General features: G+C 38.9%; 1 protein-coding gene across 3 annotated transcripts in view; it reads left to right on the top strand.

Moving 5' to 3' along the window:
* Positions 1-20,938, top strand: part of ATP2A2 (ATPase sarcoplasmic/endoplasmic reticulum Ca2+ transporting 2) — a 63,019-nt gene that overhangs the window by 25,404 nt on the left and 16,677 nt on the right. For all 3 annotated transcript variants that reach the window (XM_082641353.1, XM_082641352.1, XM_082641354.1), the window contains exons 6-11: positions 8,618-8,698; positions 11,075-11,160; positions 12,055-12,519; positions 18,806-18,894; positions 19,525-19,627; positions 20,471-20,602. In XM_082641353.1, coding sequence (XP_082497479.1) covers positions 8,618-8,698; positions 11,075-11,160; positions 12,055-12,519; positions 18,806-18,894; positions 19,525-19,627; positions 20,471-20,602 — 956 coding nt within the window. The remainder of the gene's footprint in view (positions 1-8,617; positions 8,699-11,074; positions 11,161-12,054; positions 12,520-18,805; positions 18,895-19,524; positions 19,628-20,470; positions 20,603-20,938) is intronic.

A 20,938-nucleotide genomic window follows, 5' to 3' on the forward strand; every position in this document is an offset into this window, starting at 1 on the left:
TTTTGCCTTTTCCCCCATATGCAGTTGTTTCACAACAAGAAGGATGGGAGAACAAGGCTAGTTAGAGATGTAGATCTAAGCCAACTGTAACCAAATAACAGTAGAAATCATTATTTTAGTTGTTCCCGTAAGTTATATCTCTTTGTGTAGAGATATAAGTTCTTAATCTTAAGAACTTGTATATAAGCAGAACAGCAAATAGTCTAAAACAGAAATCAGTGTGGGAAAAAAGAAAGAAATAAGCGTGGATGTATTAGAAGCAGAGGGTTTTGAGACCTAGAGCCCTTTATTCATGACTGTGAGAGTAGCTAAGACGTTAAGAACAATGAGAAATGAAGAACTCGGAAAGATCTCCCCAATCATCAGATCATGATGGACCGTTGATCTTGAAGGCTGACCTGAATTGCATGGGGCTGGCATTTCCTCATTTCCTGTAATCATCTCCTCCCCTTCTCCCCTCTCCCTGTGTGTGACTCAGTGATAGTCACAGTACCAATAAGTGCCAACCTTTCCAATCCTTACCAGTGTGACTAAGATTGGGGGAAAATTAGAAGAAAGACATGGTATAGGGAGCACATTTCCTAAGTGTGACACAAAACCACCAAGATCACCAGATTTGACTGTGTAAAAATATAAAACAACTTTTGTTTTGAAGGTGATAAAAGAATTTTTAAAAATAAAGTGTTTGGTGTTAACAGTGGTCAGAAAAATACAAAATTGAGAGTATGGGGAAATGGCAAGAAAATAAATTTGGTGTAAGTATACATTTGTAGGAAAATTCTGTTTCTGTGAATCTTTTCTCCAGAAGTAATCTAAGTGCACAAAGATGTTCTCTATATAACATTGTAATAGGAAAATTGGAAACACCTAGATGGCTATGAAAATGGTGACTCATTTAGTCCATGCACAGTATGGCTGTGAAATACCTGTGACCTTGAGCAAGTTAGCCTTTTGTGCCTCATTTTCCTCATCTGTAAACAGGGAATGAAGATAATCAGACCTTCCCTAGAATTGTGAAGATTAAGAGTTAGTAACTCATAAAGCTCTTGTAGTAGTGCTTGGTATAGAATAAGCATCCTCCAAAGTTTAGCTTTAGAGATTATTGCTTTAGCTTTAGGTATTATTATTATGTATCCATTAAAAAGGAATGAGACAGATAAGTATATACTAATGTAAAAGGAGGTTTGTGATTTTTATTTTAATGCAGTTTTAATAAGTGTTATCCATAGAGAAAGGTATCTGATAAATACTGTTAACAGCTAGATACTTGGATGAAGGGAGCGAGGGATGGGTTGTCACCTCGTAAGAAGCAGACTTTACTTTTGTAACAAAGAGGGATTTATGTTGCTATCCCAGATATTGTATACTCTAAATTTGCCTAATGATGGGCTGCCTCCACAGCATCTAATGAGCCGGTTATCTTCCATTCTAGTAGCTGGAAACTTGCCTGCCTAGGAGCCGCCATGCCATTTTTATTGGTAGTTATATATTAACGCCAGTTTTATTATAAAATGTTTCTTTATAAGGAGCTAAAACATACTTGTCTGTTTTATATGTTAGTTTTTTGCTTTGGAGCACATAGAAGTCTGATTCCTCTTCCTATGGTGGCCTGTTACGTAGTTGAAGATAAATTCGTCTCCCTTTTAGAGCTGGGGGGGAGACCTCAACTAAAACTGAGAGTGTGCAACTTGTCCAGAAGTGTGTGGCAGTTCATGGTAGAACTGGGAGTCTCGAGTATTAATGGTGTGGTGTATCCTAAAATTTTTATTTTCAGGTTAGTCTTGGCTCTTTCTGTTCCTGTAATTATTTTTTAAACCCTTTACCATCTTGATGGCTTTTTTTGGTGCCCAGACTTGAATGCAGTTAATGTAAATGGAGTCTGGTTGATATTCTAGACCTTATCCTCCACTCTTACACATAAGGACATTTCTTTAGAAATCTTAATTGCCCTACCAGCTAAAACCTGTGAGTCTTTTTCATGCTTCTCTTTCCCCACTACATCTAGTCCTCTACTAGCATACATGTATTTTGTTTTTAGTCTAAATTTTAAGCAGCAATCACTGTTAAACCTCATTCAGCTCAGCCAAGTCTTAGGTCTGTTTGGATCCTGATTTTTTCGTTGTTCCCAGCTTTGTGACATTCTTCAACTTGATAATTATGTTTCTGGTGCTTGGTTGTTGTTGTTTTGTGTGTGTGTGTGTGTGTGTGTGTGTGTGTGCGCTTGTTTTTTAAAGAAAATAATGTGTGTGCAGGTACTTCATTCCTTAACAAATATTTTACTTGGTAGCCACTATGTGCCAGCACAATACCAGGACCTGGGAAATCAGTGGTGACTAAGTGACTGCCTTCTTGGAGCTTTTGGGTCTAGTGAGGAAGACACATCAAATATGTAATGTGGTGAGTGTTAGGAAAGGACAGCTCTCTGTTAGGTTGGTATCTCTTAATCTTGGAAGTTCAAGGAAAGCCTTGCTTTTTGTGAAGACTCAGAACTTTGAGGAACTGAAGAGCATTGTGTTTGAAGCTTAGAGGGAAGGGGAGAGTCATAAAAAGTAAGAGCAATTGGGTCATGGAGGGTGTTAAAAACCATGGTTAAGATACTAAGCTTTATTTAAAGTCTAGTAGGAAGAAGCTGTTCAAAGGTTTTAAAGAAAAGAATTATATATCTGCATTCTTAAAAGATGAGTTTCATTTCATCTTAGATAATACATCCAAAAAACCAGACTGGGAACAAATATGGTATAAAGTATGGCAGTTTGTAATGTTCCTTCCATGCTCACCCTGAGGCCTAGAAGTAGCTTTAAGTAGGCAAGTAGGGCTTCTCAAGTGAAGAATTTCATTCGTTCTTCCTGACTACAAAATTTATGACTCAAATTGCAAAGAGTGAAAGTATTTGAGTCATAGTTAAATGTTTAAGTAATTTAGGTTAATTCATTCTATTGTGGGTCATTTTTCCTCTGCCATCTAAACTCAGAAACAGTAGTGGTATTTAGGAGATAATTTCTGATCTTATGTATAGTTTTCTCTTAAAAAAAGATTTGAATAACTGGTAGAATTTGCCACAATAAACTAGATTTTTTTCCTTATATATAATCAATTCAAAAAAGGCTTTTTCTGAGTAGTACTGATTTTAACCATCAGTCTTTTTGACGTAATGATATAAACAATGTTAAAGTATCCTGGCTTTATAAAACTCCTTCCTAGGTTTTAAGGTAAAGAAAGCTTGTGTTCATTCGATTCTAAAATGTGGCCAAGTAATTATTTCCTTTAAATGACTTTTACTTGCATTCTTGGTAACCTAGCATAAAGTATACATTGAAGAATTTGTTCAGAGTAGAAATCTGTGATAGCAGGTTTTAAAGAGCTACAGACTTAAGGAGCCAAGAGCTGAATTTGAAGTGTCAGATGTTAAACAAATAGAAGGTAGTTTATAACAGAGTTTATTCTTTTATTACACTGCCTGAACTCAAGAGACAAAGAAAAAAATTTTCAGAGGAAAATATTGCAGAGCATCCCCTTGGCAAGAGTAAGAATTTTCCACTACCACTTGCCCTAAGGGCACTGACATTCCCCATCAGGGAAGTATCACTGGATGTGATCATCAGTGTTGGCTGCCTACTCCTCATGCACAGAACTCTCTGTGTGGAATTCACAGAAGCCTGCAGACAAAGGAGAATTATGTTTTAGTGGGAAAGTATTCATTGAATCTTTGCTTTCATGGATTTTTTACTTCCTTAGACAACCAGCTTCCTAACAGATTTAATCCTAAATTGACTCCTACAAACAAAAAGCACAGAGTCACACAGTAAGATAAAGGAAGTCTTTCATTAATTGAGGCTCTTTAGGTAAGACTCCTTTTACTTACTACCTTTAGTTTCCTGTCTAAAATGAGGGCATGAGTTGGGTTGGTCAAGATGATGTGAGGCGGGGTGGGGGTGGGGGGTCTGTCTAGCTAAGAGAATACTAGAATTTGGCAGATTTTTAAAACCAGTTTGGATTTATGCTATTTAGTACCTTTCCACAAAGAGATCGGTTTATAATGGAAACAAATTAAATGTGAAACTTTAAGGTAGTACATTGCCCAAGTGTTGGGGGATTTAGGGTCTTCTTGGTCTAGAGCTGTGGCATACGTGGCACATGAGAAACAGCACATAGTAAAGGCTATTCTAAACAGGGCCCTCACAGGATCTGTGACACCAGGTACTAAACTTTTTCTTTTTTCTTATATTAATTTTTTAGTGTGCTTGGAGAATTTCTTTAAAATATGAATTCCTAGACCCCAGACTCTTAAAGAGCAGGTCCTGAGATTCTGTAGTTTATAAAAGGCCCCCAGGTCATCTCTTAATTTTAGAATGGCTGTTACAGGATGGAAGAAAAGTGAAGAAGAGCTTGAGGTCAGTTTTTAAGGACTTCCCAGTCACTTGTTCCACTAGTATTTTAAACTCATTTATTTATTTTTGGCTGGTCTTCGTTGCCGTGTGCGGGCTTTCTCTAGTTGTGGTGAGCGGGGGCTACTCTTCACTGAGGTGCGTGGGCTTCTCATTGCGGTGGCTTCTCTTGTTGTGGAGCACGGGCTCTAGGCGCTCAGGCGTTAGTAGTTGTGGCACGCAGGCTCAGTAGTTGTGGTTCACAGGCTCTAGAGAACAGGCTCAGTAGTTGTGGCACACAGGCTTAGTTGCTCCGCGGCATGTGGGATCTTCCCGGACCAGGGCTCTAACCCACGTCCCCTGCATTGGCAGGCGGATTCTTAACCACTGCGCCACCAGGGAAGTCCCTCCATTAGCATTTTACATTTGACTCATTCTTGAATATTTAACCAGTAATTAAATGTATATGAATATAATTTTTGTGCAGCAAAGAGACAGCCCTCATATATTTAAAACATATAGGGGGGGCCTCCCTGGTGGCGCAGTGGTTGAGAGTCCGCCTGCCGATGCAGGGGATACGGGTTCGTGCCCTGGTCTGGGAGGATCCCATATGCCGCGGAGCGGCTGGGCCCGTGAGCCATGGCCGCTGGGCCTGCGCATCCGGAGCCTGTGCTCCGCAACGGGGGAGGCCACAACAGTGAGAGGCCCGCATACCGCAAAAAAAAAAAAAACATATAGGGGAAAATATAGCTGGTTTCTTTGTAGTGCCAGTTTAAATATAATTTTAAATGCTGCATATATAGTATCAATCCCACCTTAAACTAGTACTGTTTATGTTGACTGTGTTACCCAGGAAAGAAATTTAATCCTTGGTATTTCTTGCCTCAAAAACACATTTTTCATTCATTTTTAATCCTCTGAGCTTCCACTGAAACACAGCAAAGTAAATGGCAAGATAAAACTTTTGGGTCCTCAATTTGAATATTAGATTTGCTGGCCTTAATTAAATTGTGGCCAGGTATATGAGAGTATGAGCTAGTGCTAATATATGAAATTGTTTAAAAAGAAGTAAGAGATTCAACTTTCAGTATAAAATGATGCCTTCTGCTCCCCCCCCCCCTTTTTTTTCTTTTTTGGCTGCACCACTTGGCATGTGCGATCTTAGTTCCCCAACCAGGGTTCGAACCCTGTGCCCCCTGCAGTGGAAGTGAGGAGTCCTAACCACTGGATCGCCAGGAAATTCCCTGCGTTGTGCTTTTAGATTGCTGGTTTATGTTCAGTTGTTACAGTGCAGACATGCTTATAGATTGTGGCGACCTCTATACCATGTTAGAAGTTTTCTGCTCCTGTAGGATCATGACATAAATTGCTTCAGACGTTAAAGGAACATTTTCAGGTAGTTTTTCCATTTAGGGTCATATGCTCATCATTGAACTTGCATTCTTTTCATGTTCAGGGTCATGTGTGATAAAATTAATTATGACAAACAGAACCAGTACAGAAAAAGTTTGTGTTTTTTTTTTTTTGTTTGTTTGTTTTTGCGGTACGCAGGCCTCTCACTGTTATGGCCTCTCCCGTTGCGGAGCACAGGCTCCAGACACGCAGGCTCAGCGGCCATGGCTCACGGGCCCAGCCACTCCACGGCATGCAGAATCTTCCCAGACCGGGGCACGAACCCATGTCCCATGTATCGGCAGGCGGACTCTCTCTCAACCACTGCGCCACCAGGGAAGCCCGGAAAAAGTTTATTTTTTTAAAGTTTATTTTATTTTATTTTTTGGCTATGCTGTGCAGCTTGCAGGATCTTAGTTCCCCAACCAGGGATCGAACCCACGCCCTTGGCAGTGAATGTGTGTAGTCCTAACAACTGGGCTCCCAGGGAATTCCCTAAATTGATTTTAAAGTTTTATCTTCATGGGTTATTTTAGGTGTTGAAGGTCACTAAAGTTTAGGGTATGGTTACTTTATTGTAGTATGAGCAGAATTATATTAAAATGAAAGGTTCTAATTTCTTCAGTCAGAATATTGCTGTTTGTTGCATAAGCATTTCCAGCAGGAATTTCACCTTAACTTAATGTGTCCCTGCAGTCAAATGCTGGGATGATCTTTGCCTCTTGAGATTATATGTAGGCAGTGTCTTTCTGTGCCACCTTGTGACTACATTTCCTACTTAGATTATAGGGTTGTTTCATGAACTAGAGCTCAGAAAGCACACCATACTCGCCCTGAATTTAAAAGCTCTGAGATACAGAAAAATTAGAACTAAATTAAAGGTTTAACAAATGAAATAAATCTACTTCTTGGACAGAATGGCTGTTTTGCCAGTTTATGTATAACCAGTGACAGTTACAGTTCGGTATAGTAGGGTAAGTCTTGAAAATTAAGATTTAACTTAAAAATACCATATGCAGTTGTAGGGGTGACTGTGCTTATTTGTTCTGACTTTTAGCTGTCCTTGCGTAAGACTTCTAAAACCACCGTAGTACCTTTCAGAAAGCCAGGGAAAGCTGTTGTATACTTATTTTTTTACTATCCAGTTGCTTTGGTACCGATGCATACTCATCTGGTAATATTTGAACACCTACAGTACCCTGGGCATTGTTCTCAAGGTGCAGGTGAAATATTGGCTTTATCTGTTCCTGGGTCTGTGTTGTGGCATTTACTTCAAATATGTCAAGGAAAGGGGCTAAGACATGGTCTGTTTAAGAGCTGTTAAAGGGACTCTTTGGCCCAGAAAAGAAAACTCAGTTGACTTAAAGATCTTCTAGAGGTTATGCAAGAGGTTTATTCATTTATCTGATAATTCAAACTTCAAAAGGTACAAGGTGAAAAGTCTCCTGCCACTCATGTCCTGCTCCCTAGTGGTGCAAGTCTGTTACACCTTCCCAGAGGTATTTTCTCATACCAGTGGAGCTCCATGTACATGATGCTTCACACTTGTGTTTCCCTCACTTAATGTACAGTATGTCTTAGAGGAAGTTTTTACTTTAGTATGAATAGAGTTGTCTTTTTTCTACTGCTGATTAAAAAAAAACTAACCATATACAGCAAGCATATCTGTAGAATAAATTCTTTGTAGTGGAATTTATGGGATAAAAAGATTGTGCTTTGCATTTTTTTTTTTTTTTTTTGGCCGCGCCACGCGGCTTGCGGGGATCCCAGGTCCCTGACCAGGAATCGAACCCACGCCCTCAGCAGTGAAAGCAAAGCGTGGAGTCCCAACCACTGGACCACCAGGGAACTCCTGTGCTTTGCAATTTTGATATGTATTGCCAGTTTGCCCTCCAGAGATTTTGTAAGTTTTTTTCTTCGTACTCAGCAGTATATATAGGGTCGTCACAAAGTCTGGACGCGTAGTTGAATTAAGAATACTAAATGGGTTACTGACGCGTAGTTGAATTAATACTAAATGGGTTACTAACATTACATGGTATGTTTAGTGACATTATATTCAGTTTGTCCTTGTTAGTGCACTAACACCGAGTTTTCATTAATATCTGCTCATGCACTTGCCTCTAAATGATTTGTGCCTCTGGTTTTGTTTTGGTTTGTTTTTTTGCTTATTAAAACTAAACTTGCCACATCTTACAGTCACCCTGTATAAGAAGCCCTGTTTCTATACATCCTTTCAAACTTGGTGCATTTTTCTCAACTCCTTTGTCAATTTGATAGTTTAAAAGTGGTCTCTCTGTGTAGTTTTATCTTGCCTTTCTTTTATGAGTGATATTAATTGAACATCTTTTTATAGGGGCATGTTTCCTGTTCATGGTAATTTGGCTTTCCTAGTGGAATAAATCGTGGCTTGTACAATTCAGTCCCCTTCACCATGCTGTGTGTGTGTGTAGGTGTGCAAATAATGTGTACTTAGAGCTGTTTGCCCGAGCATCATTATTCTCTTCTTGTGTACTTCAAATCTTGTATCTATCCAGGAAGAGTTTTTATGACCCTGAGAATAAGTTGATTATATTGCTTATTGTAGCAGTTTTTTTTTTTTTTTTCCTCCCTGCCATGCCATGTGGCCTGCGGGATCTTAGTTCCCCAGGATCAAACCCGTGCCCCCTGCAGTGGGAGCTCGGAGTCCTAACCACTGGACTGCCAGGGAATTCCCTGTAGCAGATTTTTATATATTTGTGCTGTATACAGGCTATTTATTTCCTTTGAAAATTGTGTTTGATTTGGAGACAGATTTTTCTTTATGTAACATGATTGCAAAAGTTGCTTATTTTAGCTGACTTTTTTTCCTCCCCAATTAGTTGGTGACAAAGTTCCTGCTGATATAAGATTAACTTCCATCAGATCTACTACTCTAAGAGTTGACCAGTCAATTCTCACAGGTAAGTATTATATATTGGAAGGTTGTTTAATTTCCGAAGGCTCCCTCAGACTCCATGCTAATAACTGAGTTGACTGCTTGCCCCACTGTCTCTCTTTTTTTTTTTCTTTGCGGTACGTGGGCCTCTCATTGCTGTGGCCCCTCCCGTTGCGGAGCACAGGCTCCGGACGCACAGGCTCGGCGGCCATGGCTCACGGGCCCAGCCTCTCCGTGGCATGTGGGATCTTCCCGGACCGGGGCACGAACCCATGTCCCCTGCATCGGCAGGCGGACTCTCAACCACTGTGCCACCAGGGAAGCCCCCCACTGTCTCTTTTTTTTTTTTTTTTTTTCGGTACGCGGGCCTCTCACTGTTGTGGCCTCTCCCATTGCAGAGCACAGGCTCCGGACGCGCAGGCTCAGCGGCCATGGCTCACGGGCCCAGCCGCTCCGCGGCATGTGGGATCTTCCCGGACCGGGGCACGAACCCGTTTCCCCTGCATCGGCAGGCGGACTCTCAACCACTGCGCCACCAGGGAAGCCCCCCCCACTGTCTCTTAATCCTCTCCAGGATATTTATTTCTTAATGCTTTATCAGTTAGGCTTTTTGCCAATACATGAGGTAAAGCTATGATTTAAAAACAATTGGCTTTCACCTCAGAAGTCCTATTTATCTTTAAATTTTATTAAAAATTAGTTTTGATTTAAACTTACCTTTAAAAATTTTTTTTAAGTGTTACAAATTCCTTCAGTAGCAGAGGTAATATTCTTAAGGTTGCAGTAGTGTTGTCTCTCTGTTTTGTGGAAAGTGAATTAATTACTTACTGTTCTTTTTCCAAGCAGGAAAAATATAGACTCCAGGAATGCTAATTTCATATCTGACATACTTTGCAATAATCAGATGTACAATTAACAAAAGTTAGCACCCTCCAAAATGGTGAATGTTTACTACCTAAAGTTTGCACACTTAGATTTGGGATTGTTTGGAACATTTTCCTGTTTTTGTTTGATACAGGCACAGTCTAGGGTGGAGGGTTCATATTAACTGGAAGTAAGGTGGTCAGAAGATTAAGCACAATGCTAACCTGAACTAAATAGAGAGTAAATATAAAATCCAAAGATTTATCTGATTATTAGTTTTGAAAAGCAACTCATGTCATAGAAGTAGGGATGTGAGTAACCTAGGCTCTGTGTTTTTTATTGTTTCTTTATGAATAGCTTATCTACTAAAACTCCCATTAGCAGCAACAACCTGGAAGCTGATTAAGCCATAAAATGGTAGGGAATTGATTGGGTTGAATGTATGAAACTCTCATATTGTGCCTACAAAAATAATTTCCATTTTAAAACTTTCCATAGAGTTTCTTGAATGTTGTTTTTTTGTTTTAAAGTCATACTCTAGTTTTAGGCTAGATTGAAGAACCAGATTCTTTTGTTAAATTTTGAGAGTGAAATTTGCTACCTGGAATTTGACCTAACAACTAGGGCCATATTTCACCCTCATTATATACAGTTAACCCTTGAACAACATGGGTTTGAATTGTGTGGGTTCACTTATCTGCGGATTTTTTTCAATAGTAAATACTACAGTACTTACACTATACTAGTTGGTTGAATCCTCAGATGCAGAACCGCAATTATAGAGGAATTGCGTATACGGAGGGCCAACCATAAGTTCTGTGCAGATTTATGACTGTGCAGAGGGTTGGTGCCCCTAACTCCTGCGGTTTTCAAGGATCAACTGCATTTCATAAGTGATGTTAAGTTGAAACTAGATTCAGACATTATGAAAGTTCTAAGAAGTAGTCTCTTCTTAGAGACTTCTTACTTAGTAGACTTATTTCTTAGTCTCTTGCTGTTTTTCATTTTGGTTTATTTGAAATAGAATGGTCTGATTACTGCGTGCAGATATTTCTAGAACAATGTTTTCATTTCTCATCTTTGGCATTATTGAACAAAAACAAAAACAGGCTTTCCAGTGGATGATCCTCAGTATTCATATACTGTACCTACAGTTTGTTCATTTTGTTAAAAGTAAATATACTTTCACCTTCTTAAGTATCAGAGTGTATGTGTATATAAGTATACAAAAAATCTACATTCATAATATTAGAGTATAAAATGATACCTGAAAATGAACTAAATTTGTATAGTTATTCAAGAAAATAAAGGTAATTGACTGGAATTTTACTTCAAAATTAAATTACTTTATTTTGATTTTTTTTCTTTGAAATTAGTTTCTATTACTGAATTTTACTAGTTTATGTTCTTTTGAATGAATTGGGCCTTTTTTTTCTTTTTCCTGAGAGTGGTAGTGGCATGAGCGGATGAGGGTACCAAGGTTCTAGGTGCAGACTGCACAGATCTAAACAAACCTTCTGTATCACAACCTGCTTAGGTGAATCTGTCTCTGTCATCAAGCACACTGACCCCGTCCCTGACCCACGGGCCGTCAATCAAGATAAGAAGAACATGCTCTTTTCTGTGAGTACTTTGTTTGGAAAAGACTTAGCCTATAAAGGGATGTTTTCAAAATGATGTGGATGATAACTGTGTGTAGTTCACAATGTGTGTTTAGAGAGAAAGCAAATGTGGCAAACCATTAATAATTGGTGAGTCTGGGTGAAAATGGATGGATGTTCATTGTACTACTTCAATTTTTCTGTTAAATTTTATTGAAATAGAAAGTTGGGAAATTTATAGTTTTTGTTTGTTTAGAACTTAAAGTGGTATTTCAAGTATTGGGCTTTTGTGGGTTGGCATGGGAATCTAACCACCCCATAGTAAGTAAAAAAGTAGAGCTACAATGAAAATAATGAAGCCCTGTTCTTCCAACATTTAGGAATTAAAATGGGGTAGGGGGAACCTTACACTTGATTGTATTGATCTTTGAATACTAGTGCTTAAGTGGAGGTCCTCAAGGACAGCCCGTGGTCCTGGTTGCCCTCCTTATTATGGGTGATAAAAGTAGGAGGGGTTGAGTTGTTGGAGCCAGAGGTGAAGAATGCTTAGGGTTGAGAGCTGTATGAAGTATGAAAAGTCAGGAACACAGAGGGGTTAAGCGCTGTCCCAGCCCAAAGCTAGTCTGCAAGCCAGGCTCAGTATTGTGAATAGAGATTCAAGGTGGGCCAGTGTAGAGGTCTCTGGGGCAGGTAGGTACCATTCTAATTTGATGGAGAATCAAATCAGGGAGAGATGGACCACACTGCCTGCATCATCATCAAAGTTAGATGGCTGGTTGCCACTGGAAGGCCCAGTAGAATGTGGTGAGAGAATCTTGGTGCCCTCTTGAAAATCCACACAAGTCTGAGTTTACTAGTCAGTATTTAAATTGGGTGTGGTGTTAATCTTGTAACCATTTCTCTACTTCTGTCCTAGGGTACAAACATTGCTGCCGGCAAAGCCATGGGAGTGGTGGTGGCAACTGGAGTTAACACTGAAATTGGCAAGATCCGGGATGAAATGGTGGCCACGGAACAGGAGAGAACACCCCTCCAGCAGAAACTAGATGAGTTTGGGGAACAGCTGTCCAAAGTCATCTCCCTCATATGCATTGCGGTCTGGATCATAAACATTGGACACTTCAATGACCCAGTTCATGGAGGCTCCTGGATCAGAGGTGCTATTTACTACTTTAAAATTGCTGTGGCCTTGGCTGTAGCAGCCATTCCTGAAGGTCTGCCCGCTGTCATCACCACCTGTCTGGCTCTTGGAACTCGCAGAATGGCAAAGAAAAATGCCATTGTTCGAAGTCTCCCTTCCGTGGAAACCCTTGGTTGCACTTCTGTTATCTGCTCAGACAAGACTGGTACACTGACAACGAACCAGATGTCAGTCTGCAGGGTAAGTGGGAGTAGTTACAGAATCTTTGCAGGTTATGGTTGTTGATTCATCCTAAGAATATGCCTTCGTGCCATCAAAACCTTTGATTTATTATTTTTTTAATTACTATTTTTTTTAATTGGTGTATAGTTGTTTCACGATATTATGTTAGTTTCTACTGTACAGCGAAGTGAAGTAGAGCTCCCTGTGTGATTTGTTTTTTTATTTTATTTTTATTGAAGTATAGTTGGTTTACAGTGCTGTGTTAGTTTCGGGTATACAGCAAAGTGATTCAGTTACATATATATATATATATATATATATATATATATATATATATATATATATATATATATAATTTTTAGATTCTTTCCCCTTAGAGGTTATTAGAAAATATTGAGTATAGTTCCCTGTGCTATACAGTAAGTCCTTGTTGGTTATCTGTTTTATATATAGTAGCATGTATATGTTAATCCCAAACTCCTAATTTATCCCTCCTCCCCCTTCCCCCCTCCCACTCCCCCCTCCCCCTTTCTCCTTTGGTAACCATAAGTTTGTTTTCTATGTCTGTGGGTCTGTTTCTGTTTTGTAAATAAGTTCATTTGTGTCTTTTTTTTTTTTTACGATTCCACATACAAGCAATATTATATTTGTCTTTCTCTGACTTACTTCACTTAGTATGATAATCTCTAGGTCCATCCATGTTGCTGCAAGTGGCATTATTTTCTTTCCTTTTTTTTTAAATTTTTATTGGAGTATAGTCGATTTACAATGTTGTGTTAGTTTCAGGTGTATAGCAAAGTGAATCAGTTACACATACACATATACCTGCTTTTTTTTAAAGATTCTTTTCCCATGTAGGCCATTACAGAGTATTGAGTAGAGTTCCCTGTGTTATACAGCAGGTTCTTATTAGTGATCTATTTTATATATAGAAGTATGTATATGTCAACCCCAGTCTCCCACGTTATCCCTCCCACTGCTTATCCCCTGGTAACCATAGTTTGTTTTCTACATCCATAACTCTACTTCTGTTTTGTAAATAAGTTCATTTGTACCCTTTTTTTTTTTTAGATTCCACCTATAACAAGTGGCAATATTTTCATTCTTTTTTATGGCTGAGTAATATTCCATTGTATATCTATATACCACATCTCCTTATCCATTCATCTATCGATGGACAGATAACTTAGGTTTCTTCCCATGTCTTCCTCCCTCCCTCCCTGCCTCCCTACCCTCCTCCCTTTCTTTGCTGTCCTGGGTCTCAGCTGCAGCATGCAGGATCTTTTTCTAGTTGCAGCATGCAGACTTCTTTGTATGTGGGCTCTTAGTTGCAGCATGCGAACTCTTAGTTGTGGCATGCATGCTGGATCCAGCTCCCCAACCAGGGATTGAACCTGGGCCCCCTGCATTGGGAGCGTGGAGTCCTACCCACTGGACCACCAGGGAAGTCCCTCTATGTCTTTTTTTTTTTTTTTTTTGGCTGCGTTGGGTCTTCATTGCTGCACACGGGCTTTCTCTAGTTGCGGTGAGCAGGGACTACTTACTCTTTGTTGCAGTGTGCAGGCTTCTTATTGTGGTGGCTTCTCTTGTGGAGCATGGGCTCTAGGTGCACAGGCTTCAGTAGTTGCAGCACACGGGTTAAGTTGCTCCACAGCATGTGGGATCTTCCCAGACCAGGGCTCGAACCCGTGTCCCCTGCATTGACAGGCAGATTCTTAACCACTGCGCCACCAGGGAAGTCCCCCTCTGTGTCTTGACTATTGTAAATAGTGCTGCTATGAACACTGGGGGTGCATATATCTTTTCATCATTTTTGGATCTATGCCCAGGAGTGGGATTGCTGGATCTTAAAACCTTTGATTTATAATTTGATACCTTTTTATGTGCTTTAAGCAAATTGGGTTGTATGTGTAGCCTGAGCCCAAGGGTAATTTCGTATACTTCAGAGGAATTAATCATTTAATTCCCAAAATTGTGTCATGAAATAAAGGTTATCTACATGGCTGATACATTTGTACTGGGGAAATAACTGTAAGCAGTCTGTAAATGTGTTAGGTGACTATGCTTACTTTATATCCCTGTTGTTCTCTAAGTGTATGTATGTTAACACGAGCTTCAAAGGAAGAGTTCTATAAACCAGCTAGTTACCTGCCTACATAAAATTCTAATTGGTACTTCCTTAACACATTTAATGAGACATGTTTTCTTCTTGAAAAGTAAATAATTGCCTTTAACTTGCTTCATTCTCTGTGTTCATCCTTCCTTCCTTAGGTTGTTTTGACCATCACTTGGGGATAAAATTAAAAACTTTAAACCTTCCCTTAGCAAAATAAGAACTAAAGAAATAATGTAATGGTACAGCTGAATGAAGTTCTTTCATGTAATTCAGTTTCCCTAGGTTTTGTTTAAACAACTTTGAGGTGGGGGGTGATGAGAGAAACAGATGAGGGAAATTGAGGTACAAACTTCCAGTTACAGAATAAGTGTGTCATGGGTATGAAATGTAGAGTGCAGGGAACACAGTCAATAATAATGTAATATCTTTGTATGGTGACAGATGAGAACTAGACTTACCATGATGATCATTTTGAAATGTATAGAAATATTTCATCACTATCCATGCACCAGGAAGTTTTAGGTCAATTACACTTCAAAAACAAACATAGAAAAAGAGATCAAATTTGTGATTATCAGAGGCAGGGTGTGTGTGGGAGGGGGAGGAATTGGATGAAGGTGATCAAAAGGTACAAAGTTATAGGATAAATAAGTCTTAGGGAATGTAATGTACAACATGATAAATATAATTAGCACTGCTGTGCGTTATATATGAAAGTTGTCAAGAGAGTAAATCTTAAGAGTTCTCATCACAAGGAGAAAACTTTTATTTTGTATATATTAGATGATGTTCATTAAACTTATTGTGATAATCATTTCATGGTTATTCAGTGCTGTACGTCACTTATACCTCAATAAAACTGGAAGGATAAATACAAAATTGACACACGCACACAAAAAAACTGCTACTACGATGTACAGTTCAAAGTAATTTTCTAAAAGGTACACAACTCATACAAATATTGAGTGGACACACGTCAAAGATTCTATTTGGCTCATTAATTCAATGAGGGAGAACCAGTAAGATGGTAAAACTGGTTACAGGACCATGTGAGGAAGTGCTCAATATTAGAATAGAATTGATGTGTGTTAGATTACAAAAACTGGTTAATATCCTATAGGGCAGTAAAACTAAGGTTATCTTTTATACAGGACAAAAAGCCACAACTTCATAAAACATAAGCCCTTATTAATAGCACAGTGAAAGAATGTTATATTTTTCCAGAACACTAAATCTTTGAGTGTGCTTGTTAAGTAATGCTTCTGAATGACATTGAAAGGACATGCCATCCTCCCCTTGGCCTTATCTCCAGGTTTTAGTTAATGTTTTTTTAGCACTGGAAATTGTTCTTGTTTTAATACAGTTGAACCCTCTGAATCTTTTTCTTGCCAAATTTATATTCATGGTATTTTTTTGATATACACACCCTCAACTTTTTGTGTTGTCCAAAACCCAGATTTAGAGTGAATGGACAGGTGTTTAAAACACACTGGGGTGTTCTCTCAAGTGGTAAGCTTCTAGCTTGTCTTGAGTTTCTTGAGTAGATGCGGGGTGTAACTGAGCTACCTAAGTTCTCTTTCCTTGGAACCAAAACGGTTGGACGAATCTGCTAAAAGCTAGTTGTCTGCTAAAAGCTGATTGATTGGGGGAGAGAAAGGGAATTTCATTTTACCTGTTTGGTTTCCCCCAGGAAATTGTTTAAACTTAGACTGTAAGCTTTAATTCCTCAGAATAGTCCTTATATCCATGAAGGTAGAGAGCAGTGTGTGAAATTGTAATCTTTAAAAAATGGTAAGGTTGTGGCAGCTTCAGACTTCAAACTAAGACTAAAACACAGTCCGTGATAAAAATGTTTTTGTTCTTACATTTTCCCTTAAATGATTTGATTTAAAATGTTCTATTAAAGAAATAGCTTGGCTCTTTGTTCTGTTCTACATTTGGCAACAGAAAGCTGATGCTAATCAGTATGCTACAGGAGGTTTCTTGCAGTGGATTGCATAACTGCCCTTGACTTCGAGATACTTTCATCATGCAGTTTCTAAATGGTTTATTGGCTTGCAGTCTAAAATGCCCATGTGCATTCAGATTTAGTTGGTGTGGGTTAGAATTCTGAATGTCTTAGAATATTTTGGACTCTGGTATAGACCCAAAGAGTTTCACTTTTATAAACAGTGTCATTAAAGAAATGGCATGGTGTATAGTAATAATGATGCCAACTTGCTTTGATAAGGCTTAGTGCAGTTAATTTTTCACATGTGACTTTATTTGAATCATATGGTAATCCTGCTCAAGAGGTTAGAAAACTTAGGCTCTGAGAAGTTGTGACGTGTCCGAGGGTCACACAACTTTTAATAGAAAGGTAAAGTTGAATTTTCTGATGGGAAACATTGGTAAACCTGGTTCTCTTTCTTCCACTTAATAATTGTGTAACTGTGAGCACATCTTTTAACCTCTCTAGTCCTTTGTTTCCTCTTCTGTAAATGTCAGACATCTTTGGAAAGAGCTTTGTGCCAAGCTTCCTTTTTTAGATGTTGTAGTTTTAGAGATTGGTGATCTTGCTGCATGTGACCTTGGACATGAATCTTTTCCTCATTTGACACACCAGTTATATGTGTTTGAACTAGCACTTTTTATCAGGAGTCATCACAGTTTTAAATCCCATAGTATATTTTAATTTAAAAAAAATCGTTTTGTCTTATTCATAGCTTTAGTTCAGTTCCAAGGTTGATTTAGTTTTGAGTGTACTTTTGAAATGAAGCTTTTGGAATTTAAAAATATGTGCTATAATTGACATATATACACTATCAAATGTAAAATGGATGGCTAGTGGGAAGCTGCTGCATAGCACAAGGAGATCAACTCCATGCCTTGTGACGACCTAGAGGGATGGGATAAGGGAGGGTGGGAGGGAGGCTCAAGAGGGAGGGGATATGGGGATATATGTATGCATATAGCCGATTCACTTTGTTGTACAGCAGAAACTAACACAACATTGTAAAGCATTTATACTCCAATAAAGATGTGGGGGAAAAATGTATGTGCTGTATAATAAGCAAATCTTATGAGGCAAAAGAAGTTATTTTAAAATAAAAATGAGCAGATTTTCTTACTGAATATGAGTCAGAATGCTCTGAAAAGATGTTTTTAAAGCATTACATGGCCCTATTTTACTTTAGTTTAACATTTTAAAAATTCCTTATTGTAGAATGGTTTGATCATTCCAAACTGGACTTCTGAATTATAATTGGAAAACAAACCAAGAAAAAAAAAGCCATCTTTAAGAAACTAGCTTATGTCACTTTATTATTCTGTAAAATTAAGAATTCTTTCCTAAGCATGCTTCCATCTGTATTGTCTTTTTTTTTTTTTTTTTTTTTTTTGCGGTATGCGGGCCTCTCACTGTTGTGGCCTCCCCCGTTGCGGAGCACAGGCTCCGGATGTGCAGGCCCAGCGGCCATGGCTCACGGGCCCAGCCGCTCCGCGGCATATGGGATCCTCCCAGACCGGGGCACGAACCCGTATCCCCTGCATCGGCAGGCAGACTCTCAACCACTGCGCCACCAGGGAGGCCCCATCTGTATTGTCTTGGTAGCATCAGTTCATTCAGCTCTGCGGGCTCCTTACTGTATACACGTAGTTGTGCAGCTTCATAGAAAATGAGCTATTGCCGCAATAAAAATAAGTAGGAAAAAGTAGAGAAGCAATTTGTCTTATTTTACTTGGGGAGTGTTTATGCAACTCTGAAATGTGAGTTTATTCTTCCTAGGCTTTTACTGTTAGCTCTAAGGCAGGAATACCGATGTCACTTCCTCAGCCCAGCCATTTGAAATTTGGAATTCTGAGCATTCTAAAGAGTACTGCTGAGTCTTTGGAATTGACTGACCCAGAGTCCTCATAACTCAGATTTCACGTGGGTTCTCTTCTGTGTCTGGTGCTGTTGCTGCTTATTATTTATTCAGCTCCTCGGTGATGCTGTTTCTCAGACTGTTAGGTGGATCGGGGAGGCAGTCTTAATAGTGTCCAGTTGGAATAAGGGACAATATTCCTCATGCTGAGCTTCAATTAATCACTTTCGTTAACATTGATACTTAAGTGAGAAAGGCCTTTTGTCTTAGCAAATGTTATATGTTTTTTCTAGCATATTTTTTATACCTTTTCAACACTTAGACTTTTTTTTTTTTTCTGTAGATGTTCATTCTGGACAAAGTTGACAGTGATACTTGTTCCCTTAATGAGTTTACCATAACTGGATCAACATATGCACCTATCGGAGAAATGTGAGTAATCCCTCCTTGTCTTTTAAAGGCTCCACTCTGGTAGTTTTGTGCTTGTATAGACTTGCAGTGTCTCTAAAATGTTCAGACAGTTTTCCTAATGTGGCTCATGTTTATCAGAGTAGTTCATTTTCTTTAAAAACAAAATTGATAATACCTACTTTGGAAATTGAAATTGATATTACAGGTTGTATACGCCAGTGACCCTTTTTCATCTTTTGAAGCCTAAATTTTCAAGTGGGGTTTCTGGTTTGCTTTGGTTTGGTTTTGGGTTTGGTTTTGGTTTGGTTTTTTTGGTCGCGCTGCACGGCTTGCGGGATCTTAGTTCCCTGACCAGGAATTGGACCCAGGGCCCTGGCAGTGAGAGCACCGAGTCCTAACCACTGGACCGCCAGGGAATTCCTGTTTGCTTTTCATTGATACCAGTGGTGGAGGAATTTCATTAACTAAGAATTCTTGGTCTTTACTGATTGACTACTGATACCAGAGACACATTCTGTCTCCAGCATCAGATTTCTTTTGAAAAGCTTGCCGGTCTGTTGTCCACAAAATTCTATTTATTAGTAAATAATTAAATAAAAATCAATAGAGATGACCACAGTGTGTTCTAAGAGTTACTTTTTATTTTGACAGACATAAAGATGATAAACCAGTGAATTGTCATCAATATGATGGTCTTGTGGAATTGGCAACAATTTGTGCTCTCTGTAATGACTCTGCTTTGGATTACAATGAGGTAAGCCTCCTCACAAATGAGAAACTAGACCTGGCTGTTCCTAGTTCAAGGGTGCGGTGGGTGGAATGAAAATCCAGCCTTCCTTCCTCCCTTTTTGAAAGTATGGGTTCCTGGTTTTATTTTCCCTTTCCATTAAGGGCCTATCTATCAGAGCCAGCATGACCTACCCAAAGGAAGCTGGGAGCCTTTCATATATTCTCTGTGACTGAGCATTGCAGTTACTTAACTAGGAGTTGTAGCATACATGATGTTCTCTTCTGTGTATAGCCTAGTTACTATAAATGATTAAAACCCAGGATACTTTTTCCTGAAAGTATAGGGTATTGATCTTGCTTTTTAAGATGGGTAACATTATGTCCTAGAGGACAGGCTGAGGCTTAGAAGGTTGTTTTGATGATGATGATGATGATATAATATAAAATTTAACCAACAGAAAACCTTTTTTCCTCCCTTTTTAATTATAAACAGTGAGATAAATTCTTTGGTTTCTAAAGGCAAGCCAGTCCCCAACAGAAACAGAATGTAAACTCTGTAGAATGATAAATAATGACAAGGAATTACAAATACTGTTTGAAAGCTCCCTATGTTTGAATTAATACTGTGATTATTGGCTTCTTATGGTTAAGGGAAATGAAAGACCTAATTATTAGAAAAAGATAAAATGCACACCTATGCTTTGAGTTTATTTTTAATTATCTGGATCATGTGCTCCAGAATAGGATAAAAATGGCCCAAAGAATAATGGTCCAATGGACGAGAGATTGTCCACCTGGAAAAAGTCTTTAGTAAAGAAAATTGACTACTTTTCCCTTTTTGTAATTTGTATGCTTTTAACTACTACAGGCGAAGGGTGTGTATGAAAAAGTTGGAGAAGCTACAGAGACTGCTCTCACTTGCCTGGTAGAGAAGATGAATGTATTTGATACTGAATTGAAGGGTCTTTCTAAAATTGAACGAGCAAATGCCTGCAACTCGGTCAGTATTTGAGCTTTTAGTGTTTTATTCATGCTGCCCATCACTCAGACCATATATTCTTAGTCTGCTCACTCTCTTACTCTCTTAAATAACTTAGTGTATACCTTATTTCCTCAAACTTGCAATATCTCCTTCCCCATACTCACTATAAGGTAAAATGGTCTGGCCATTTGACCACAAAAATAAAAGTAATCAATGGATAATTTCCACATGCAGCCTCTGTGCCCATAAGGTCTGCCGTCTCCCCTGGTGCTGTGAAATGGACTCTTCTTGCTCCCAGCAAAACCCAGCTGCTCCTTGTCTAGTGAGCCCTAACATCTTTCCTGCTTATCAATC

This window comes from Mesoplodon mirus (assembly GCF_964341445.2).
Source record: "Mesoplodon mirus genome assembly, chromosome: 13".
In the NCBI taxonomy this organism is placed as follows: Eukaryota; Metazoa; Chordata; class Mammalia; order Artiodactyla; family Ziphiidae; genus Mesoplodon; species Mesoplodon mirus.